Here is a 25,303-nt window from a genome sequence, read left to right as displayed (position 1 = left end):
AAAATTTATCTTTAAAAGGCATTTTAAATATATTACTCGAATCCCGACTTTCCTTTAACAGGTAATAGTATGTAGTTGGACTCTGAACACCCCTCCGGGCAGTTGTTTTCGCTGATGCCTTAAGAAGCATTTGTTATATTAGATTGTTGCATGTGGTTTCAGAATGGCTCTTAACAACTCACTTTTTTTTTATTAAAAAAAGAATAAAACTGCTTTAAACCTTTTGGCCCGAGTCATTAACAAATACTGCTTACCAAATTAAAGCTTTTTTGCATTTAGTGTTTAATTTTTCTTAGAGAAACAGTTTTATGATGATTTAATGTATATAGCTAAGTAAAAGTGACGTAGTTGCTGTTCTGCAAGCCCAAAAAATCTCTATGATGAGACTTTTTAAAATTTCTATTCCATGCTTTACATAATATCTTTTATATATGTCATTACTCTGTGCATAACTTGAAGTGTCTCACAGTCAGTGTCCTAAATGCACATATTGATCAGACATATTGTAGTAAAAACCTTTTACAATCCTAAGCCCAAATTCTGTTCAATACATTTACAATTATTTCTTCCAATACAAGTCACGAAAAGCAAACCAAACATTAAAATAAATCTGTTTTTTTTATCTATTATATTAAACTGATAGGACCACAAGTTTGATTTAATATAGCATTTGAAATCAGAGAAAATTCCCTTGTTTTTGTTGCATAATGCTCACACTTAAGCTGCATGGTCACAAGTGTATGCCTCATCCTGTGATGTTACTACCCCTGTATGGAATTAAAGGGTTGTTTTAGTATTTTCCTTTTTTGTTAAAGAAACCCAGAACCTTTTTGTACTTACTCTTGTTTAGTAGCCAAAAAATTCTATTTATTTTGTATGTTACTTAACATTTATTTTTGCTCACAAGACATCAGGAATATATATATGTAAAATACTTAACAAAAGCTTTCTTTTTAATGCAGACAGAGCAGGCATCTAAAAAAAAAAAAAAAAAAAGGTTTTAATTCCCAGTGTCAAGTTACTTATTTTTCTTCCTACTTCTGACTTCTACTCATTACATTTTCACACAATTATCTGTACTTTCTATTCCTTACATTTTTAAAACAAACATTACTCGTTACTCTTGGCTTCGGTTTAATGTTTATAAATATTTATTTCACCTCATGTGCTCCATCCAATGCAGATCATTGATGCCATCCACATCTAGTGAAAACTAGTGTAATTGGATGACTCATATAATGCAAACACTCATTAGTTAGCTAAAGGAAATCATCAGAAGCAAGCAGGTGTTCTTCAAACTGCAAACGTGAATTGTCTATGCCATGCTACAATGTTGGATTCAGAAAAAGATGTTGAAATGTCTGAAAGGTTGGACTCAGGTGAGAGCATATCGGGAGATGGAGACGGAGACCAACAAGACCTCCCTCATCCTTGGCCCTATTTAAAAGATTTTTTTGAAATAATTCTCAAAAATTTGAGGTTTCAATTCATATAGTGGAATCTGGCTGTTTTCTTTAAAGGTTACTTTATTCTTTTATACTTTAAGTAGTTTTTGGAGCACATACTTTTTCATTTTTACTTGAGTAAAGAGGTTAAGTTGATACTTCTACTTTTACCACAGTGTTTTTAAACTGCGGTATCTATACTTCTACTTAAGTAACAAATGTGTGTACTTTTGACACCACTGTTAATTCCTCTATAATTTTTAAAATATTGAATCAATCCATTGTACAAGATGTACTTGAATGCACCACAAGGACTTAAGAAATTCTTAAATGGTGTATACGTTATCCAGCGAGAAACCATAATACTCACAGATAGCAAAGTTTGGTGAAAACTGGGGGGCTCCTTTTTGTTTTGGTGTCAGTTTTTACACCCTAATCAATATTAATTATTTTAATCAACAACAAATGTTTAATGTGTGTAATTGCACGGTTAGGACACTTTTCTCATGTGGCATACTGAACCTTACCAGCCTGTTTTTTTAAGTATCACTCTACTGAGCTTTAGAACACTCTTTTAATGGCTGATGGAAAGTTATTTATTGGTCCTGCATGATTTCAGTGCCACTTCTGACACTCTAAAATAGCAAAAATATCTGTTTATTTTTACCTACATAAACTCTGATAACTCCCAATAAGTCGTTAGACCCCTTTTTCTCAGCAATATCAACTTTAACAAGTCTGGAAACATCTTTGACAAGGTTAAGAGAAAACCAGCATTGATGCTTCTGCTCTTATTATTCCAACTGTGTTGTGGGGTCCGTGCTGGCCAGTGAAGCTTCTCCACTCTACTCTTTATGCACATCCAGCCATGGAATCATTGCACATCATTGCTTCAGTGGTAAGACCTAACATTTTTGGCATTATATTGTGCTGTCAACCACACAATTCTTTTGATTAGGGTAAAGGTTCTGGCTGGTATTTTGGCTCTGCATTGGACTAATTCTTCTCAATCTGTAAGGAAACTATCCATCTTGACTTACAAACTTTATTTGGAATCTGCACCTCCAAAAAAGTGGGTCCAACAAGGGTCAGCTTTTGGTCATTTTTCAGTTCGTTTTACTTAAATTTTTTTCAACCTTTTTCTGATGTCTCCTTTCTCATCTATATGCTGATGACATCCCTAAATTTCTATCTTTTAATCCTCATCAGCCTGATAGGTTTCCCATCATTGTGCGGTGTTTATTTGGCATTGGGGACTGGCTCAACAGCAATACTGTGGTTTAAGTTCCAACAAAAATGAGACCCCATCACACCTTTTAACATGCACCCTAAAATGAATCAGAAAGTTGTGTCTTTATGCTCTACAACCAAATATAACGTAAAAATCTGTGGAGTTATATTTGACTCATCATTAAGTTTTGAGTCCAATATAAAATAAAACATCTCTAAAATATGAGATATTGTCTCTCAATGAGATCTAGAGAAAAACACTGAAGTATTTGTGTCCTACACAGCATATTGCAATCTGCCATCCTCACTTTCCTCCAAGATCTTTATTACCTTCATAAAACAGTAAGAAATCATCAGTTTAATTGCCTTCTGTTCCCAAACTCTTCTTCTTCTGCTAAAACATACCTCTCTTTCTCAGTGCCACCTTGGATCCCTCCAATGCAGGCCTAAAATAAACATTTCCTTACCTGTTTGTGTAAATTAACCTTGTTAACCTTCAATTATTTGTCGTCATCTGCAAAAAGGTTTTTACAAAACACCAACATTACAAAACACATGCATTTCCTCACAATATATATATATTTTTTTATTTTGACGGATTGTATGTTACAGACCAACACAAAGTGCAGTAAATCTTTAAGGTTGAACAATGTCCCCATCTGTATTGAGCCCTATATGTTAATAGTTCCTTGAACCACCCAGCTTTCTTCACCAAAGGATGTGAATCTTTGTCCCAATGTTGATATATCTAGAAAAGATTCACTTTTGTACCCCCTAACGAGGCTTTTTTGGGATGGCCGTGTAATATGTTCTTTCTCCTACATCAGTCTTAATGGCTTTCCTGTTTTTATTGTGGAAAAGCTTTCTCACAGAATGAGACCACCAATATCGTGTTTTATGGTAGGGATGCTGTGTTACCGTTTTAGTTTTTCTCCAGACCTGGCAGACCTGGTCAGAAGATACATTTTACTGTCACCTGACCCTTTTTGAAAATGTTTGCTGAATCTTTCTATGGCAACCTTATCAAAATCTATCAATTTTCAAGCTTTCCCTGATCCAGGAGATGGTTCCAGTGATGTGGAAGGCTTTCTGCCTTGCTCTGGTACCAAAGAAAACTTAGCCAACAGTCCTCAAGAACTGTAGACCTTATGCCCGACATCCCACATCAAGGTCCTACAGAGGAAACAAGCGGTTATTAGGACTCCCTGCACTTTGCCCGTCGCCAAACGATTTGGAGTTGAAGATGTCATCATACTCTTGCTTCAATAAACCCACAGATATTTTGACAAGGCAGTAAGCACTATAAGGATGATTTTTTTTTATTTAATTTCTCCAGTGCATTTAACACAATTCAGCCTGACTTATTTTGTGAGAAACTATAGAAGACTTAGATGGAGGCATCAACAGCTGCCTATCAACCTGACATATAGACTACAGTTCTAGAGACTGAAAGGTCAACTGTCCAATCAAGCACCACAGGGTAGAGTACTCTCCCTATTCAATTTCACTTTCACAAACTTTCAGTACAAAGAGACAGAGTCCTGTCATCTACAGGAATACTTGGATGACTGTACAGTTGTTGGGTGTGTCAAAAATGGGCAAGAAGCTAAGTACAGAAAACTGGTGAACAGCTTTGTGGCACAGTTTGGAAACAATCATCTAATTCAGAATGTTAACAAAACAAGAGACATGATTGTTGAATTTAGAAGAAACAGGAACAAGAAGAATGCTATCATCATTAAAAGAGAAGAAGTGGTGATGGTGGATGAGTATAAACTCCTTAGTATTCACCTGGAAAACAAACGTGACTGCTGGAAGATGCTTGAAGATGCAACTGTGAAGTCATCTGCAAAGAAGGACAGAGTAGACTTTATTTCCCCAGGAAGCTTAGGTCCTATGTCATTTACAGCAAGATGCTACATATCTTCTAAAGGTCTGTTGTGGAGATTGTGATCTCTTCTGCCATCATCTGATGGGTAAAAAAGCATCAAAGCAAATTATTGAGATAATCAACAATGATAAAGAAGGCCCGATCTGTTCTACAAACTCCTCTAGAACCTCTTGAGGTGATTTCATAAAGAAGAATTCTTCATAAAATAGAAAATATGGAAAACTGAGCACCCTCTTCAGACGATTTTTAAACAGCAACTCCTCAGTCAAATTCTTCCCCAGATCACTAAAAGACAGGCTGATATAGAAGATCCCTCCTGCCTAAAGCTGTTGAATTGAATAACACAGGAGTTTAGCAGGATTAGATTTGAGTCATTTGAAAATGGTTAAAAATGTGCCTCTAAACAAGTTACAGAACCCCTTTAAATGCATTACAAAGTGTTATAGTTATTTTTCTTATTAAATGCAACTAATTGGGTTAGATAAATGCTTCTAATAAAACACCTGACCTAGTCTTGGACCTTTGAAATCAAAATTAGTCTACATTGTTCCTGCTCATTCCAGTGAACTCTCTGCTCATCACTGAATAGCTGTTCAATGAAGGTACCCCCATTGTACATTTCAATCTTTGTCCTACTGTACATTGAAAGCCATTATTCACATACAGTTCAACAAGCTTTTGAGTCAGAGTAAGAGAATATGTGTGGTCAGCCCATTCTGTCCTCAAAAGACACGATAACAACCAGCAACAAGCTCCACATGAAAAAATGTGCATCGTGTCCTCTGGTATTTATCCAGCTCTGGATATAAAAGGCTCCAGGTAAGCATCAAGGAAATTATTGCTTAAATGTTGAACAAATCTGGAGTCAATATGATATTTTCGGCTAATTTTAACCTGACAACATGTTGAATTATTCCAATTAACCAGCAGGGGTTTAATTAATATGCTAAATACGCAAAATTTTGATATTAATCTAACTCATCCTTCTTCAACATTTGTGAAAATGAGAAAATGGGGGTAATTATGTGAAAGTGGGGGTTATGGGTCTTTTAAAGGGATTGTATCTTTGTGAAATGCCAATTTTAGAAGATTGCACTGGAGTAGAACCGTGACCCAGATGTGTATCAAAGTCTTTATCAGTCTAATTAAAATTGGGAAATCACAACCAACGGTCATATATTGATATTTATGTATATAGAAGTGCAAATTTTTAAGCAAATGTATTCATAAATGTTTAGCAAAATCATCCTTTAATATGATTTTCTTTTTATTTAGCTCAATTTATGATCTTGAGAACTCACACTTATGGATTTGTTGTCACAAGTGCATTGGCATCTGTGCTCTGTTTGCTTAGATGGTGATAGATGTCGGAAAATTTGATGTAGGAAGGGACTAAATGTAATGCTGTGTTCACAAGAAACTCTGGAAAACAACCTTTTACATAGAGAAAAAAAAATGTTTTCCCAGCTCTAACACTAGCAGATGAAGTTATGTCAAGCTTTCCTTTATCCCTCTGAGGGTAAATTTCAAATTTAACATATGATCATCTGGAATGTTTGTAAAGTTGTTCTTTGCATAATTACATTCTGTTTGGGTCAGCAGGGGGCCTCAGTCGGTCTATGGCAGGTATGCCCGATGTAAGATCCCAAAGTTTGTCCTTGAGGGCTGCTGTCCTGCAGGTTTTAGAGGTTGCCCTGTTCCAGCACAGCTGATTTTTATTGATAGCTGATTAACAGGCTTTTGCTGACTTGCAATCATCAGATTAAGCTGTGCTAAAACAGGAAGCATCAAAAACCTGCAGGACAGCCGCCCTCGAGGACCGACTTTGAGCATGCCTGGTGACCTTTGTCAGAGGCTTCTTCAGGCTTGCTGTAATGCAGACTACTAGAAGAGATCCATCCTGCCCACAGCAATCACTAAATGTGATACATTGACTCTATTTGAAGCAGCTTATACAGTTGGAGGTTCTACATCAGATCATTTACTGACTACATACATTCTTTTATCCATTGTGTGTCTTTAGAAATGGGGGATTGGTCCATCCTTGGTCGGTTTCTGACTGAAGTTCAAAACCACTCAACAGTCATTGGCAAGATTTGGCTGACGATGCTGCTCATCTTCCGCATCATGCTCGTGGCCCTTGTTGGGGATGCCGTCTACAGCGATGAGCAATCCAAGTTTACCTGCAACACCCTGCAGCCTGGCTGCAACAACGTCTGCTATGACACGTTTGCCCCCGTTTCCCACTTGCGCTTTTGGGTTTTTCAGATTATCCTTGTATCCACTCCGTCAATTTTCTACATAGTGTATGTCTTGCAAAAGGTTACCAAGAATGACAGAGTGGGGGTCAGGAAGGTTAATTCAATGCCCAATGACACTCCTTTGGTTGAACCAAAAAGCCCTTTGAGAAGAGATAAAGACATGGTGCTGGATGCTGGTAGTCCTTATGATAACATTTCTGCAGACGAAGACTGGAGCTCGCAGGAAGATGAGTATGAAGAAAGGAACCAACTGGAAGGGGAAATGAAAGATGTAGGGGAGGACCCAACTCAACTCTCAAGTAAAGTGCTACTTATTTACATCCTACATGTGCTTCTGCGCTCCATCATGGAGATAGTCTTCCTCATCGGGCAGTATTACCTTTTCGGATTCGAAGTCCCACACCTTTTTCGCTGTGAGACTTACCCGTGTCCGAACAGAACCGACTGCTTTGTGTCTCGAGCGACGGAAAAGACCATCTTTCTTAACTTCATGTTCAGTGTCAGTCTGGGTTGCTTCGTGCTGAACATCGTGGAGCTGCATTATTTGGGTTGGATCTATATCTTCAGAGTGCTGTTCTCTGCATGCTGCACATGTTGTGACACTGAAAGGGAATCCGTGCAGCAGGTGGCTTTGTACTCTTATAGCAACCCGCTGTTGCTTGAGCTCAAGCACTCTTTGTGGGGTAGAGTCGTCCTGCAGACCCCTGCACCTGCATCTACTGGGTCCATAAAGGAGATCGATGGGACCTGGTTTGGGTCCAATCAGGTTCCATCGATCTCCTTTGAGGCAGACTCGACTCTGGAGTGCACTTCGACGAGAAATTTAGATGAAAGGGAACACAGCAAGGCTAGGATACACCGTGTAGCCAAAATAGGACAGGGAATGAAATCGTGGCTGTGAATTTCTCTCTAAGTTTTTCAGTCTAGTTCCTTTTTTTTTCCATTTTACTTTTTGACTTTAAAAAATTATTTGTAAATAAACTGTTTGAGACATGAGGGCGAAACAAATTGTATAGATTCTTTGTACAGAGCCCATCCCCTATTTCTAACACCTCTGGTCTTTTGCACTAGTATCATACTGAAAAAAAAGAGAAATTTAATAATTTTATGAGTAGCAAGTCTGATAGGATTGTTCTGAGTTTCTAGGAACCTCTTTTTAGTTATCTGTGACTCCTTGTTGCATAAACATGACAGGTTTTCTGTTATGCTGTCACAACAGAAACATGTGGAAGTACCTAAACATTACATACAGTAGATCTGTGATATTGAGGACTTTCAAAATATCAAGCACTGTTAAATAAAATCATAGTGCTCTAAAAGAACTCAATTATCGCATAAAGATTCCCTCTTTGTATGGTAAATCCTTGTTAAATCTTATAGGAGAACTCAAATCATCCCCCCAAGCTGGAAATAAGGGACTAAACAAAGATCTAACAGAATGGGCATCAGAAATTATGTCAGCAGTAATTTAGCGAAAATTTATATTTCTTGATCTTGGAATTTCTTTTTACAATTCACCTAAATTGAATATTCATTATTGGTGTCAAATATTTCGTTTGAGATCATGGAACTGAAATGGAAGCTGTTTTGAAATTTGCTTTATTTTTAAGGTCTTTGCACATTTCTACTGAATGAATAAATTTGTTTCCCAAAAACACACACAGACACACATATCTCTTCTCTGTATTTGCATTTCTTTTTAAAAACAACATCACAACTAAAGTACTTTTGCCTTGTTTGCAATGAACAGATTAAATTTCTAACTTGCTTTACTTTTACGTGCACGAGCTGTTGATTGAGAGTAGGTTTTCATTAAATCTTTTTGCTGTAAAATAGCTGTGCTTGCTGTGACATTTGAAGAATTAGTTTATCTATGAACTTAAACAAATATTACTGCAGAAAGTTCTATACATACTTTGGCTGTTTCCAATAAAAAAGAAGTTAATTCATACTTTGCATTTGCTATTTGCTGTAACAAATCAAATTTAGGAGAAGAGAAAATTATTATCTTGTAAAAGACCTTTTCCCTTTCCAGATAGACATATCTGATGTTTCTTTATTCTTTAAAGTACCAGTGTCTCATGTTATATTAGATCATGAGAACAAAAAGAAAATATCTCAAATAATGTACCACCAGCAACAATAACGCAACCATAAAGAAAAATACTCATGTTATGTCAAATATTTAATCTGTAGAACAAATCATGGTTGATTATTAGGGGAAAATCGATAAGCACATTCTCTCATCTTCTGGTAAATAGAGGACAGTCCAGGAGGGGTCACTGCTCTCCAGTGTGCAAAGCGTTGCCTTCACGAGCAAATGGAAATACTATTATTAGATCCAATTTAAAATTGGACGATCCACAAATATTGATGTTGTCCTTTAAGATCAAAAACAGTTGCTCCTGTTTGCTATCAAGAAACTGTCTGCTCAGTAAAACTTAATTTTATTTTAATTTCTTTAATTTTTTTTAAATGTTTGGTTTTTATATCATCCAAATTTGTTCATTTTTTTTATATGTGGGGAAATTATTGATTAATTTATGACCTGAAAATGTCATAACGATAACGACATGTCAGGGTGAGACTACTGGGTCCATTTAGATTCCCGGGATTGTTTACGTCATATCCTAGTTATAGAAAATCCGAGCTTACGGCTGGTACGTGAAGGTATCATTAGTACATTCACGCACCTACTGACAATTAGGGAGAAAAAAAGAAAAAAAAACATGCCGAAAACTTCTGGTACTACGCTGTCACCTGAGAGCAGGCCCAGGTAGGTTGTTATTATACATTGTAACAGCATTTAACCTTTTTTTTAATTTCCATAAGTGACATTTTTTACTCTCAGCTGATAAGGGTTTCCTTTTAAAGTCAGTGTTTGGAGAATGAGGGCAAAGCAGCTTAAAGGGAGAGCATTATGGCCAAGCCGAGCACAAACAGGCGACACATGATGTGGAGACTATGATAAAACGCTATAAAAGGACAATTGTTACTTTATCGAATTATAAAACGCTTTTAAATAGTCTCCTTCTCCGTTTCACTGCAACCTTGACCTTAAAAAAAATACTATTAAATATGGGAGGGGTTTATGTTATGTTTGTTTATGTTTATTCAAAACAAACAGCAGATCTATAAACGTTAAATGTAGCCTGGTGCATCAGTTTAGGGTGAGGCTGACAGTTTGAGAGCGCGTTTATCTAGGGCAACTTCAGATAAACTGTGCCACAGATGTTTAAATGTAGAAACCAGAGAGAATTAACCCCCCCTCCCACCTCTTTTTAATGTCATTCCTAATTAATAGTATTTGTCTCCTTAAAGTAAACATGGACACGAAGGTGTCATTGTGTGCTGTCTGGTAAACTGGACTCATGTGGAGATCTAGATGTTGTTAAAATTCAAATGTATTGCTCACAGTGTCCTACAATGGTATTCATGAGGAGGTTTTTCACGTTTTTCCTTTGCTTTATAATGTTTTATTGGGATTTTATGGGCTATAAATACTAGATTCTTCAAGTAAAATGATTTTTAATGTGTTATTTATTTTTTCACAAATAGAAATTGAGAAAATAAACTACTGCATTCATTTAAAACTAACGCAGCCAGCAGATACACTGTCTTTTTTTGTAGTTAAATATAGCTGTTCGGTAAAAAGCCATAGAAATTCATCAGATTATTAAATGCAAACCATGACATGAATATTGAGAAACATCGCAAAAGTTTAGATGTTGAAAGTCAAGTTGGGTTCCAAAGAATATCCAAGCTTAAAATAAAATAATTTATTATCTGGAAATGAAAAGAACAGGGTACAACTTTAAACCAACCTAGACATGGCTGTCCATCAGAACTGACAGGTCAGGCAGGGATAACTTTATTCAGACAAGCAGTCAGGAGGCTCAGGAAAGCAGTTGCAATGATTAAAAGCTCAGGTTGCAGAAGCTGTTGACAGGACAGTAATTGAACGTGTACTTTTTTTGTCTTGGCTAACCATGCCAAGATAAAAAGGTTAGGTTGAAAGTTTCTTATAGTGGGGGTACACATTATGCATGTCAAAAAAGATCAAAAAGCTCAGACCAGGGGTCTGCAACCTTTCATATCCAAAGAGCCATTTAGCCCCGAATCCGAATAAAGTAAAAGTCATTTAGGGCCACAAAATAAGACTGTTTAATATATATTTGATATGACCAATTATTATTTTTTATTTTTTTAAATAAGTTATCATCTTAAACAACGAACATTTGATTTGCTTTTCTAACTTAAAGACAATGAAAACCACAAAAAAATTTAATAATATATATTTCTGGTGCTTTTGATGTCATTCTGTCAAGACAAATCAGTGTAGATATTCTTTATAAAAAAACAATACAGGTTCTAAGACTGGTATTTATTCTTAGAGTATATTATTTACTAATTACCTTGGCTATTAAGAGTCATTTAAGAGGGTCTAAAGAGCCATGTGTGGCTCCGGCGCTGCAGGTTACAGACCCCTGGTTTAGAGCCACAGCAGAAAAGTGGAGGGGAAAATCATTGGGGAGTGGCGGCCTTGTTGTTAGGGCATCCTGAGGTTCTGAGTTTGAGCCCCACTCCCAATGACTGCCATTCTGGGTCCCTGAGCAAGACCCTTAACCCCACAGTACTCCCCGGGTGCCGCACAATGGCAGCCCACTGCTCCCCAAGGGGATTGGTTAAATGCACATGGTTCATTGTTGCTCTGTACTTGTGACATTGTAATGACAATAAAAGCTGGGAAAAAAACAAGACTAATCCCGTACATCATCTGAAATGCACTATCCCTAAAGTGAAATATGGTGGTAGTAGTAGTAGCATTATGTTATCAGGGTGCTATTCTTTGACTGAGATAGGGCTGAATATAAATATATATTTTAATATTAACATACTTTAAAAGAATTCTTTAGTTTGTAAACTCGTTTTCCATTTTCTTTAAGATCAGAATTCTGCCCTAATTTGTGTATAAAAGCATAAAATCCCTCCAAAATGTATTAAAGTTTGTTTGCACCATGTCAAAAAAAAAAAAAAAACTAGATGAGATAACGATACACAACAACTTTACCTTTGAAGTTGGCTAGATATGCTTTATGAGTGATCGAGATAATTTGATTTACAAGTTGTTTTCAATTAAACTAAGACGGTAGCTCTTTATTACAGTGTTTCTATTAAAACATTTAAAAATATATTGTCCTTGTGCCTCTCCTTCCCCAACTTGACCTTTACAGCAGATGCTTCCACACAGTTTAATAAGACGCCGACAAAGAAGAGTGACACATTTAGAAAGCCAAATCTGCTGGGAAACAACACAAAAAATATAGCATGTTTCACCTAATCAAGAAAGAGAAGGAGAAGGAGAAGGAGAAGGAGGTGGGCAAGAAGGAAAAGAAAGAGAAGAAGGAGAAAAAAGAACAGATGTCTCAGTCAGAGTTAAAAAGTCTGGAGGAGATAAGCATACGCAGAGGCTTCTTCCATGTGAACCGAGGGAGCACCAAGAGGCAATCTAGGAGCAAGCTGGAGATCTCTAACCCAATTCCAATAAAAGTAGCGAGGGACACGGACATTTGCCTGACAAATGTGGAGACGGTTCCTCAACCCATCAATCTGGAGCCAGATAAAGGGCAAACTTCTCCAAGTACTTCTAGTGAAAATGTGATTGCTAATGAACTGGGACCTCAACGCTGCTCTGTGAAGGAGAGAGCTGCTAAATTTGGGGAGCTGGCTAAGATCAATGCAGCAGCAGGTCAGAAGCAAGTAACCATGAGTCAGAAGAGCAAAGATGGCGGTACCTCCATTCTCTCAGCTCAGGACAGGAGTACGGTTAATTCAGCATCCTACCCCAACCCAAAAGGAACTGTTAAGGTACACATTCCTGAGGTCGTAGAGAAAACCTTCCCTGGCGCAGACCTGCAGTTGCCCATACTCGCCACTCCACCTGTACCAGATCCAAGAGAACTTGAGATTCAACGAAGAAACACCGGAGATTTTGGCTTCTCTTTGAGGAGGACCACCTTGATTGAGAGACAACAGGATGGAGGTGTGAGTCGGCGGGTTGTGCATTTTGCTGAACCAGGGGCAGGCACCAAGGACTGGGCTTTGGGCCTGGTGCCAGGGGACAGGCTTGTGGAGATCAATGGAATCAACGTGGAGAGCAAAAACAGGGATGAAATTGTGGAGATGATCCGCCAGTCTGGAGAAGCAGTCCGATTAAAGGTGCAGCCGATTTTGGAGCTCAGTGAGTTGAACCGCAGCTGGCTGAGGACCACTCAAGCTTTGCCCAAGGAAACATTGGAGGTGAGTAATTCTATACATATAAATATCTTTGGTTTTCTTTCTGGCGCTAAAACATTTATGCTTTCATTTCAAAGCTCTTTGCTGTTGGCTATGATTCTGTTCTCTGACTATGATGTCTGATTGGAAGGATTTAATTTTATTGGCATTATAATCAGAAACCGGTAATTTGTAGGGTGGTACGATGGAGATAAACAGTTTGGTGAACTCTTTGAGCTGAACACTGTAAACCCTAATAATAGGTAACTGTTTTATATCTATATTTGTTCTGTTATCTATTGCACCCATTATTGAGTGTTGGGCCTTTAAGAAATATCAGAAAATCTTGAAATCTAATGCATTATTGCCTTTTCTGTTCACAAACTCCTAAAAAATATTCACCCAGTAAAAAAGCATTTTTTTCTTTTCCTTTTCCCCAGTTCTTTCAACAAACAAAATTACAGTTTCAAAGGGCTCTAATAAATGCCAAACCAGCAGAGAGCCTGGCTTATCGAATTATGGTTGGCAGGAATCAGAATGGTCTGTTATTTCTTATTTGCACATGGCATCTGTTTCTCCCAAAAAACATCAAGCATACTGGATCTGTTTGTCCACATGGCATTTCCAGCGTTTTTTCCTCCTGGAAATATTAGCATCAAGTGGGGTCGCCTTCGCCTTCGGATTAGCCGTGGCAGAAATAATTCAGAATGAAATTGAATATTAAAACAACAAAATGGTTCATTCAAAACCATGATTGTATTACAGGTTTAACTATTTTTAAAAATTTTAAACTTAAAAAAGACTTCATGTTGGCTTTTTTCCATTTGTAAAACCATACAAAAAGAATATAATAGACTGGACAATTACTGCAAAGACAACAGGTTTTATTTATGTCTGGGTTTTTGTGCATGAGCTAAAATATCTAGTATGCGTCCTGTTGCAGGTACAATAACGCAACAACACCTTTCATGTTCATTCTGCTTTGATGAATTCTTTCATGATCTAATCTATTGCTTACCCCCTATTTCGGGGGAGTTTTAAGGGCGGATTATAGTTCTGCAACCGCACACATCAAATGTCGCTTACTTCTGGTTGCAAACCAGTTTTGCTGGTATGCTTCTGCAACGTCGGCCTGCAATTTCTAGAGACGCACAGCAGTTTCCCGCCAAAGCTCTAGGGTGAGTCTATTTGAGAACTCGCGAGAACTTCGGTGTATGGTCATGAGAACTTCTTCCACGGTTTTGGCGGGAGTGTTTATTTTCCAAAACATGTCTGAGGCATCGTATAAGTGGTTGTACTTCCGAACCTCCTCGATCAACCTTTCGGTGTTCGAGAAGGACGACCATACAGACAGCTGGAAAGGCATACCTAGGACCAATCACAGCTACTTTTTGTCTGCGCACTTCCGCTTGAGGTCTGCGCGGGTTTGCAACCTTCTGACGCGTAGTCAGGATTTTTTTGAGGTCCACAATGACGATTGCAGAGCCTCTGCGCGGGGGGCGTGGTCGTGCACAGAGACCGATTTTACGGTTGCAATGGCTATGCCTCAGAAGTATAAATTGGCCTTAAACAAAGGCTTCATACTGCACAGGATGTCCCTGAAGTGATGGACTGCTACACAGTTGTCATGCATTTGCAGACCAATTAAAGTTGCTTGATCTTGATTTTTTTGCAATGTCATTTTTTAAATCTACAGGTTGGCTCTTATTGTTTTAGGACAATGTTTTTTTTTTTCTCGCTGATTTCAGCCCTGACATACACCAAAATATCTCAGGGCTTATTTTGAAACATATTTCAGCCCTGAAGCCCCGAGGTACTGAGCTAATGAATTAATAGCTAAGAAGACAAAACATTCAAAGATATCCTCCTGTTCAAGAAATTGAAATCTTTATTTTGGATTTTTTTCAGGTTGTTTTTTTTTTGGAAAGTTATCAGGATTTAGGAGAGAAAATCCTAACTCCATCATCTGTTTTTTTTCCCCTTATGTCTAGATAATGAGTATAACTGTTATGACACCAGTAATGTGATTTTGTGCTCGCTTGTTTGGGGCAGTGTCTCTGTCTATGTGTGTGTGTGTGTGTAGGGCTCTGCTTTGAAAGAGAGAATGTGTTCGGGTGTACATATAATCCCCCTGCCACCCCCCATCCCTTTGAGACCAAACAATGGGACGCTGAAAGAAACAACGGCTTGAACGCCACCACAGCCGATGGCCATACGGTCGGGTAAGACCTGGCTGGCGGCCCAATCGGAGCTCTTCGCTCCAGTGTAATCGTGGGGAGCGCGCAGAGGGCCATTAAGTTAAACTCCTTATTAGCTGGCACAACAAACACCTTAATTTGAGCTTAGTGTTGTTTGCTGTCCTGGCAGAAGAGCTCAGAGAACAGGTTTCTCTTGGCTGTGTTGGCCTTATGCGAGTTGCCTCAAGAAAGTCAGTTGAATTTTTATGAATAGATTCCTCTTACGCTGATTAAAAACAGTGAGTTTAACTTGCACATCACTGAATATACGTACGGCGTTCATTTGCTTTTGTCAGAGAGGTTTTCCCTCCTGTTTTGCGTTGTCCCACATTCAGCCAGTCTTGATGATTATGAGACAGGCTTTATTGGAGAAAGAAAGTGCTAGAGGGTGACCTAGAACTAACAGCCCTATTTATAGGGAGTTATAATAGGACACGATTCTGGATGTGGAGCTCTGAATCTAGAATCTAATTTCTAAGGCCTGAACATGTGGTGTTCCTTTTTGTTTTATTGAAATGTGAGTAACGGCCTTATCCACATGGCAAGATTGATGATGCTCTGTTGTTCCTCTGGTTGACGCGGAGCTACAACCAGACGATGGTGGCAAGCGAGCACTGACTTTGTGGAATGACTTTGTCATCAGTGTTGCCCAGCAACCACTGTAACTGCAGGGAGAGTACAATAATAATAAGCCTGTTACTGAACAAAAAGTGCCGGGACTGGTATCAGCTAAACACCTGCTCTCCCGCTCTGCACCCTCCTTTCTTTTTTTTTTTGCCTCGTCATGGTATGATTACAACCTTGGTTTGTATTTGACTGCTTCATATGCCTTGTTCTCTTTTTACACAAATTTGTCAATAGTGAAAAGAAAAATAATCCACTGAAATAGAGAATATTCATTTTAATAAATCTGTCCAGCCCAAGATAAATCCCATATCATCTAAAAAGGTCAGTGGCTGATCCCGTTTATTTACCCAAATAAATGATTTCATGCACGCTTGGTTGAACATGTGAGGGTTTTATCCATTGGGTGACTTTAAAAGAAAAAAAAAATATTCCACGGTGAAACATTTTGATCTGGCACTCCGTGTATTAGCTGGCATCTTTAAAATGAAAAAGAGAGAAGTCAGAAAGTAGCCGATGCCGTCATCTCCTCTCCAGCCTGCTCAGTCAGGTTGCATTCACTCTATTGTCAGTTGGTGAATAATACAAAGGAAGTGACTTCACACAGGAATTAGAAAGGGGTGGAGTCTATTTGAATAAGATTATTTCCTTTATGAAACATGTTAAAACACAAGGTCTATGTTTTTCTTACCATTCTGTTGAAATGTTATGTAACTAAACGGTAAATTAAAATGGCTACTTTACTTTTTGTCTGAACTTTCAAAGTATACTTGATACAGTACGACAAATAGTTGACATTCCTGAGTGTGTTGTAGGTGTTTAGCAAGCATGTTGTTTTGACAGGCTTGCTAAACACCTTGTCAGCAATCAGGAGCTATGCATGTGCTGCATGTATTAGTTTCTCCACCAAATGTGCCAGAAAATGTATTTTCTCACTAATAGCATTTTAGATATTACCTTTTCAATCAGTGAAGGTTTTAGATTCCATTTTAATGAGAAGAGACAACCAGCGGAAAAGATTGGGCCTATTATGATTAAAGCTGAAGGCTGGAATGTTTTGAATGAGAAAAAAAACACATGGATAGTAAAATGCTATACAATAATAGTCTAAACTTGAGTCACACCTTTGTAATTTAGTTTTGTACAAAGTGAAAACATCCTATAAAGCAAATGTATATAGAATGATGTAGCCAACAAAACTTATAAAATTATTTCAAGCATTGTTTACTTTTCATATTCTTCTAAATAGACCCCTTTGTACTCACTGCAAAAACCCCCCCAAAAAATATCAATCTATTTAAGCCAATTTTTCTTAAATTAAGTGCATTTTCTCTTGAATTGAGCTGGTAAGTGTGACTTTTTGCCAATGGAATAAGACAATTAACATTTAAAATAATAATGAACAACTGCAACTTATATCAAGGCATAATGTCTAATTATCTTATTCTAAGGCTAAACATACTCATTCCATTGGCAGATCATCTTATATACCCTCTCTAATTAAGGGTAAAGTCACTTTTTTAAAGAAGTGTTTTACTCATTTTTGCAGTGCTGTGTCCCTCTAATCATTTCTTGCATGGGCTTTATGAGGAAGTCACGTGAAACAGATTTCCAACAGTCTTAATTGAATTAAAGGAGTTAAAAATAAAAAAATATAGACCACTTGATAACAGTTCTCCAAACTTTTGATGTACTGGTATGTAAACTAGTAAATGTGTGCATGTTTAGTAGTAGATAGCTGCCCCAGCAGGGAAGGTTTCTTTGGGTTAGCACTCCTTTCCTGGAGGAACCTACCATGCTGGCAAATGCTTTTGCACTTTATCCCTTGGAGATTAACCTAAGACACCTTTTGTGATAAAATGACAAGGAAAAAAAGGTCCGTAGAGTAAAGCCTGAAGTTAGTTTTTAACTTATTATGATGGTTCATGAGCTGGTTAACGAGATTCCAGTGTGGAAGGATTTATCTGCTAGAATCAGTGGTTTCTGTGCCGTACAGTCTTTAATCTTTACTCTGCTCCAACCAATGTGTGGGCAAACAGTCCACATTGCTGCGTCCCAGTAACAGACTCAGGGGATTAGTGGTCTGTTCTAGACAAAGCAGGAATGCTGCATGTTTGACTGGATCTCGTTTATTGATAACGTTCAAATTTGTTGGGAATACTGGAGAAATAATCCCTTTTTATACCTTTTTCTGTGTTTTTTGAAAACCTTAATTTGACATTAAATATCCTTGGTTGTATATTTAAATTAAAATGTAAACCATTAGTTTTATCATGTCTGCTTTACGGTGCTCCTGAAAACAGTCACTGTCATTTGATTTGGTCACTTCATTACTGATGTTTCTTTTATGTTTGCTATGTCATTAAATGGATTGTTTCCACCAAGCCCAGTATAACCAGTTTTTTTACATTTCCTTGTTTTCGTTCTTTTGCTTTCCACACTGAGGTGATGATTCCCATGCAAAGTCACTCCAACCTAAACTTATTTCTACCCAACTGGTTTTACAGCAATGACCTTTCAACATAAAAGTAGTTAGAAAAGGCAGATTTTCTATTTAAATTTAAAAACCTTTTTGCAAAATGAATAAAAAAGCAGAACCGTGCTTAAATGTGTGTGTGTTGTGCTTTAGGTGCAAGAATGTACTACAGTCTTGAATGTGGGTCAGTAGAGTGCTCACTCAGAGCTTCAGGCAAACTGGAGGTTTATAGCCCCCTCTTGTGGTATTATAAAGAAAGTAACTTGCATGTCATTAAATTCAAAGATATAAAAATACCCAAGTTATTTTCTCATAGAGATATGAACACATTTGGCTAGTCAGACTTGTGTGTTCAGCTGCCTTGTGTTTTTTTTTTTTTGTCTGTTTGCACTAAAAGTTTCTAAGAAGTTAAAAAAAAGTTTAGACGTTTCCTGATTAGCGGGTCTTTATTTTTGAGCCTTTGTCACGAGGAGAGGAACGTGGCAGTGAGATACAGCAGTGGAAGTAGTTTAGCAAACCCTATTAATAGCCCCTCTGTATTTCAGCAGCTGTCCCTCTTCCATCCCCCGGCCCCATCTTCTCACATTACTCCCCCCCACCCTGCCCTCTATTCCCCAAACCCTAGCCTTGCTCTGCAGCCCCGGCTCTGTCCCCACCCTCAGGATCACCCTCCCTGTGGGGGCTTTGAGCGCGCGTGCTGCCGTCAGACTCAGGTCTTACCCTACCTTTAGGCGTGACTGGACCGCTTCTGTGTCTGAGGGAAGATCAGAAGGTTAACCGGGCCCAGTGAGGAGGTAATGGGTTTGAACCCTCGGCAGATTGAGTGTGCTGTATGAGTGGGGCGATCATCTCAGAGCTGAGCTCTAGCACTTCCATTAGGGCTCTGGAAGGATCTCAGAATGGCTCCTTGCTTCTTAACCTACTATTTATAGGAGTGGGCAGCAGGGGAAAGTAGGGCCTGAGATGGTGAAATTCTAGCTGTTTTAACTCATTACTGCTTTTAAATTGTATTATTTTAAATGAGCTCTTAAATGAAATTTTATGTGTATGCTACCATGTTTTATAACAATTGCCTTATTTTACTCTAGGAAACATGTTTGGTTGTGTTTCCTCTGTCATGGATTACTCAGATTGTTCCATCTGTGTTAATGGAACAAATCTAATATATTTACTGTGATGAAATCATGAATATTATTATTCGTGTTTTCTATCCTCAGTGCTTCACTCTTTAATCTGTTGGCGAATAACTTGTTGTGTGCAGAAGTCCACAATATTCCTTCACTTAACTATTTTTCTCCATCACTTCAGAGTAATCCTCCACCCTTTATTTTTCTGACTTCCTCTCATTTTTTCTCTCATTCCATGATTCTATTTTCCATCTTTCAGTGTTAATCCATGACTTCTGGCCTGTCACCATGGCGTACAGATCACGCTTTTCCTTCTGGGAGCAAAAGGTGTTTTTCATTAAGCTGTCTGTTAATGTTACAGAAATGTCACTTCTTGTGTGAAGAGTTTTGGTTTGTGTAGTCTGATCTTTTTCTTTTGTGTGTTGGCTATTTTTTTCAATGTTTTATTTTATCTAGGCAAAAGTTGAGAACAAGCCTGAAGTAAGTTCACATTTAGCTGCATGTGTTGTGAAGAGTTATTCACGTAATGCACATTGTTTGAGTGAAAATGTCTTGTTTTATTAGCTTTATTTAGTCAACCTGGAGGCGTTTTTAAGCTTTTCTTTTTTATATTGAATACAGCTCCTAGTTTAATTTTTTTTTTGTCATAACTTATAGCATGTAACATTGTGTGAACTTTTACATTTCTAAATCCATAATCTAAATCATCTAACAGATTAAGGGGTTATTTGATAATTGAAAGATCAACAGCACATGTTTGACTTCAGACTTTGACTCCTCATTGGATTTGATAAATAGTAGAGATGGAATGATACATTTTTTGTAGCTGATTTCTAATGGATAATTTTGTATTATCGATTTTTAACCATTGTGATTTCTCTGTTATTTATATACAGTATATATCCATGCATGTATCTCAACTCTAGAAAAGAACAAACTTGTTTTTCCATTTTTTGGATGAATTGCAAATTAACCAACTAACAAATCTATCCTTTAAAGTAGAAGTTTGGTCAGCAGGGAAAAATCAATGGATCATTATCTATACCTAAAACCAATACGTTCGCAGTGATTTAATGAATTTAGTATCTATCAGTAAAAAAATAAAAACAATAATTTTTGTCACGATCTGCAATTTATGCCCAAATATAGTAACACCTCACTCCTGACATCTTCTGGCAGTGACGTCACACTGCGGTAAGCCAAGCGCTATTCTTCCTGCTTCACAAGCAAAATCAATGGGAACTACTACACGCATCTGCAATCAACAACAATTATGTAAGATTTTGAGAGGAAATCACCATTGAAATTAGCTATAGTTAAACTAACAATGCCCACGTGCATGGCAGTTGGATGTTGCAATACATCGGATAAAAGTGGAAAAAAAAATGTTTTCTCCTTTCTGATTCATGATCCAACACGTACGGATTCATCATTGGATTGCCAACTTGAAGTGGGAGGATTTACTATCAAATTTCTAGCCAGAGAAAAAAAAAATGTAATATGTACCCAAAATTTGGAAGTAGAATGTTTTCAAAATGACTTGGATAATCGTGCATTGTGACAAACACCCGATACAGCATTGGGACTTGCTCAACAGCCGATACCGCACCGTGACGTCACAAACCTGTAGATGGCAGTAGTGTTCTTTCACAAACATGGATGTCTCCAGTAAAGCACATTGAAATGAAAATTAGTGTTAATTAAAAATAACTTTGCATTTATTACACAGCATGTAATAATTTTATATTTATAGTACTTTCAGAAGTTTGAATTCTGAATTTGACTGGACTTCTCCTTTAATATAACTGAGGTGAAAAAAAAAATTGTTCAGGCTATGGTAGGGCTGGGCGATATGGAAAAAAAACTATATCACGATATGGATTATTTTATATCACGATAACGATATATATCACGATATACCACAACTGATGTTGCATTTTATGTTTTCATAGTCCGTCAGATGGACAGGGTTGAAAAAAATCTTTCATCGCCTATTTTTTACCCATCATCATCTGGGTGACGTAAAGCGGTGTAGTGTTGCAAAACCACGTTCTCTACACATTATCTTTTTATTCTCTTTTTTTTCGTTATATATACTTAGAGTTTGCATAGCAAAAACGCAAAATGTTATATTAACAAATTATATTAAAATGTATATTAGCAGTAATAATAATAATAAAAAAGTTTATCACGATAGAAAAAATAGAGGAGAAAGGTCCCGATAGACATGTTTCTCTCGTCCTCACGATATATATCGCCATATCGCCCAGCTCTAGGCTATGGGATAGTAGACAAAGAAAATCACAAACAAACAGACTTTTTTTAGAATCCAGAAAATATTTGTTCATATGTATTTGATATTTCCTATTTAATATTTGAAAATAAACTCTTTTAGCAGACATATTTGGCAAGTTATTTATCCTTTAATTGGAACTCTAACTGATAAATAACTATTCTTATTGTGGAAAAGCAGTTAATGTTGCAACACTTTGCAGATGAGGAGTTTAACTGTATTAAAGCGAATTCAAAATTATTAAAGAGCTGGCAATTTAAACTGTTTAGCAATTTATAATAGAGATCAGGATAACATTACTGAACGGCTACTGTGTGAATAAAATTATTGTTTGACTGTTGGATTTTCAAACGGCAGCCAACATAAAGCAGACTAGGACTTTTCAAAATGATTGATTCCTTTTCACCAGTACTTCAGCTCGCTTCATCAGCATGGCCTAACAATGTAAAGATCAGAAAAATGTTTAATCTTCAGTAGGGCTGAAACAATTAATCGGATTAATCGTGATTAATAGATTATTATAATAATCATCAACTAATTTAGTAATCGGTTAATCATTAACTGAAGTGTAGAGACTTTAAAACATGCCTTTAGTTGACAGAGGAACCTGCTTAGAGCAGGAATTATACCAAGATGGTCAAAAAAATATATAAAACATTTTGCAGATAAGATATAAGATAAAAAAACACTTTTTTGTCAGTCAATATGTTCTATCCAAAAGTCTTCTTCTTTAAAGAACCTTTAGCTATCCGATTCATTAAAAAAATAATGGACAGATTAATCGAAGTAATCGTTAGTTGTATTCCTAATCTTCAGTTTCTGACTGGTCATTCCCTGTTTTTAACAATCTGTTAAAGGAATAGTACACCCAAAACATGATTAGCCTTCATTTTCTACTCACCTCCATGCTGAACAACACTCTGGAGTACTTTTTTGATATCTCAAATGCATCTGGAGATCTGGGAGGCTTCTTGCTGTCTGCTGACATTCAAATAATGGAGGTCTGTGGCGCCCGAGACAGAAAGGTCCATAAAAGTCCACAAAAACGTGTCAATATTCCTCCATACTGCTCGTCCAATGTAATCCAAGTGTCCTGAGTGGGTAGCATCCAGAATTTACTCGAAACGAAGTCATTTAGAATGTTTTTAGAGCATAAACAGTAGTGTATAGGATTTCCTAATAGCGCCCCCATGCGCGCTCACGATTCTACGGAAGCCGGCAGACCAAACCGGAAGAAAGTGCGCATTCAGCGTCTGGTCTGCCGATAATGCAAGCGTAGAAGAAGAAATGTGCTGTTTACCTGTGCAAAGAAAGAAACAACGAAAGAAAAATGTCTGAGGACTTCAGTGTTGAGGAAGAGCATGAGTTCTTTGCCGAGCTGAATGCGCTGGTTTGGTCTGCCGGCTTCCGTAGAATCGTGAGCGCGCATGGGGGCGCTATTAGGAAATCCTATACACTACTGTTTAGGCTCTAAAAACATTCTAAATGACTTCGTTTCGAGTAAATTCTGGATGCTACCCACTCAGGACACTTGGATTACATTGGACGAGCAGTATGGAGGAATATTGACAAGTTTTTGTGGACTTTTGTGGACCTTTCTGTCTCAGGCGCCATAGACCTCCATTATTTGAATGTCAGCAGACAGCAAGAAGCCTCCCAGATCTCCAGATGCATTTGAGATATCAAAAAAGTACTCCAGAGTTTTGTTCAGCATGGGGGTGAGTAGAAAATGAAGGCTAATCATGTTTTGGGTGTACTATTCCTTTAAGACACTAAAACCATTGATCTTCTGTTTGCATGCTGCAATGCATTTCTTTAATCTTTTCTTAGCAAGTAGAGTTCTTTTTTTTGGGGGGGGGACAATTTATGCAGTGACATCACAACTAAATAAACATACAATTTGAACTTTTTCATTAGGTCTTACATTTCAAATTTTCAGGCTGTGCCATTTGAGCAAATAAAGTTTCTGTTTAGATTAATCTCACAAACACTCTAAGCCCAAAACGTCCAGGCAAACTGAAGGTAATCTAAACCACCCTGCTCTGTTTATGTCCAGTCTGATAGTCAGCCTCAGGCAGTTACTAATCCTGGTCCAGACACAATTAGTGGTCCACCAGTGACTGCAGCATCAGCTGAAGGGTCCAAAAGTAACGCTGCCATGGGAGGACCGGACTCTCCTGAGCAGGAGGAAAGCACTGGCAGCAAAAAGGTGGTACGTGTTGTAAGGAGAGTTGTTAGACGAGTGGTTCCTATTGGAACAGAGGAGCAGAGCCAGCCCACATCCTCTACACCTGCACCAGGTACAAGTCTAACAAAAACAAAAGCTGCCGGGGATGAGAAGGATGATCTATCTGCGGGATTGACCAGTTTAATGGGCAGAGTCAGAACCAAGGAGCACCGACCTCGCACCCGCACTCAGGACCGCAAAGAGGATACAAAAGAAGAGGTCAAGCAGCAAGAGGTGGAGGAGAAAGGAAAGATAGAGGAGGAGGAGAGAAAACCAGCTGTTGAAAAACAAGAGGAGGTTTCCTCTGTTAGTGCAACTCCAAACCCTGTGCCCCCAAAGGCAAACCCACTCAGTTCTCCTGCTGGTTTTATACCCCCTCCCAAAGCAAATCCTCTGGCACCACCTGCTGGTTTCATCCCTGCACCCAAACAAAATCCATTGACTCCTCCACCTGGTTTTATCCCCGCCAAAGTGACCAGCCCAGCACCTCCCAAACAAAATCTCCTGGCAAGACCTCCAGGATTTATTCCTCTCCCAAAGAGCGATCCACTGGCTCCTCCTGCTGGCTTCATCCCAAAGCCTCGTCTGTTTGCTGTAAAGAAACCAGAGGTACAGAGTGTGAAGGTGCATGTTTGCCCCGTGCAGCACGCCTTATAATAACGACACAGAAGCAAGCCATTCCTTACAGGATGTGTCCTATAACAGCACCTTGAGCAAACATGTTGTTTTTGTATTTCACAAAGTTGTTTGCATAATCTTTAACAAAATTACTTTAACTTGATATGTTTAAACTTAAATACAAGTTGGTGTTTACCTCAGACTAAAAAACGCTGATATAATGAAGCCACTCTGAATGAATAGAAGATGAGGGCATGAACAATGCATAATGCTTCATCAGTGCGTACTCACTGCCTGCACTCTGGGTGTCTGTCCGGTTGAATCTGCCTGTAAGCACTGAGCTGTGACTCATTATCATCACTTTCATCCAGAACAGACCAAAAGGCTTTGTTCTGTTTGCTTTAGATAGGTAAGAAAAGCCTTGAAGAATCTGTTGCTCTTGTCATTTTAATGCTTATTGTTTTAATAGAGAACCAGAATCATAGTGTATTTTATCATTGTTCAGGTTTATTGATAATTTCTTGGGTATTAGTTCTATAACCTAATAGAAACATTTTATTGTTGTTGTTTTTTGTTGTTCTTTGGCCTCGATTTTGTG

At 37.9% G+C, this 25,303-nt stretch overlaps 2 protein-coding genes across 6 annotated transcripts in view; both read left to right on the top strand.

Annotated features, from left to right (window-relative positions):
* The first annotated feature begins 5,287 nt into the window (after window positions 1–5,287).
* On the top strand, window positions 5,288–7,742 carry LOC119786227 (gap junction delta-2 protein). Its single transcript, XM_038289431.1, has 2 exons — window positions 5,288–5,385; window positions 6,590–7,742. The coding sequence occupies exon 2, from the start codon at window positions 6,592–6,594 to the stop codon at window positions 7,726–7,728; it is 1,137 nt and encodes a 378-aa protein (XP_038145359.1). The 5' UTR covers window positions 5,288–5,385; window positions 6,590–6,591; the 3' UTR covers window positions 7,729–7,742.
* A 1,748-nt stretch (window positions 7,743–9,490) lies between these two features.
* LOC119786232 (unconventional myosin-XVIIIa-like) overlaps window positions 9,491–25,303 on the top strand; it is a 52,735-nt gene continuing 36,922 nt past the window's right edge. For 3 of the 5 annotated variants that reach the window (XM_038289446.1, XM_038289445.1, XM_038289441.1), the window contains exons 1-2: window positions 9,491–9,603; window positions 12,062–13,127. In XM_038289446.1, coding sequence (XP_038145374.1) covers window positions 12,156–13,127 — 972 coding nt within the window. In that variant the 5' untranslated portion in view covers window positions 9,491–9,603; window positions 12,062–12,155. Of the gene's footprint in view, window positions 9,604–12,061; window positions 13,128–19,081; window positions 19,235–19,826; window positions 19,895–20,023; window positions 20,048–23,916; window positions 24,697–25,303 lie in introns of those variants that run through there. The other 2 variants (XM_038289444.1, XM_038289443.1) reach the window with 2 other exon arrangements.

Source organism: Cyprinodon tularosa, unplaced genomic scaffold (assembly GCF_016077235.1).
Source record: "Cyprinodon tularosa strain WSP-4 unplaced genomic scaffold, ASM1607723v1 ctg269, whole genome shotgun sequence".
Taxonomy (NCBI): Eukaryota; Metazoa; Chordata; class Actinopteri; order Cyprinodontiformes; family Cyprinodontidae; genus Cyprinodon; species Cyprinodon tularosa.
The sequence above is the reverse complement of the archived record's forward strand: the minus strand, read 5'-3'. Positions and strand labels throughout refer to the sequence as shown.

Bases quoted from the DNA above. Each gene is read 5' to 3' on its own strand.
- LOC119786227 (XM_038289431.1), top strand. From the start codon at position 6,592: ATGGGGGATTGGTCCATCCTTGGTCGGTTTCTGACTGAAGTTCAAAAC.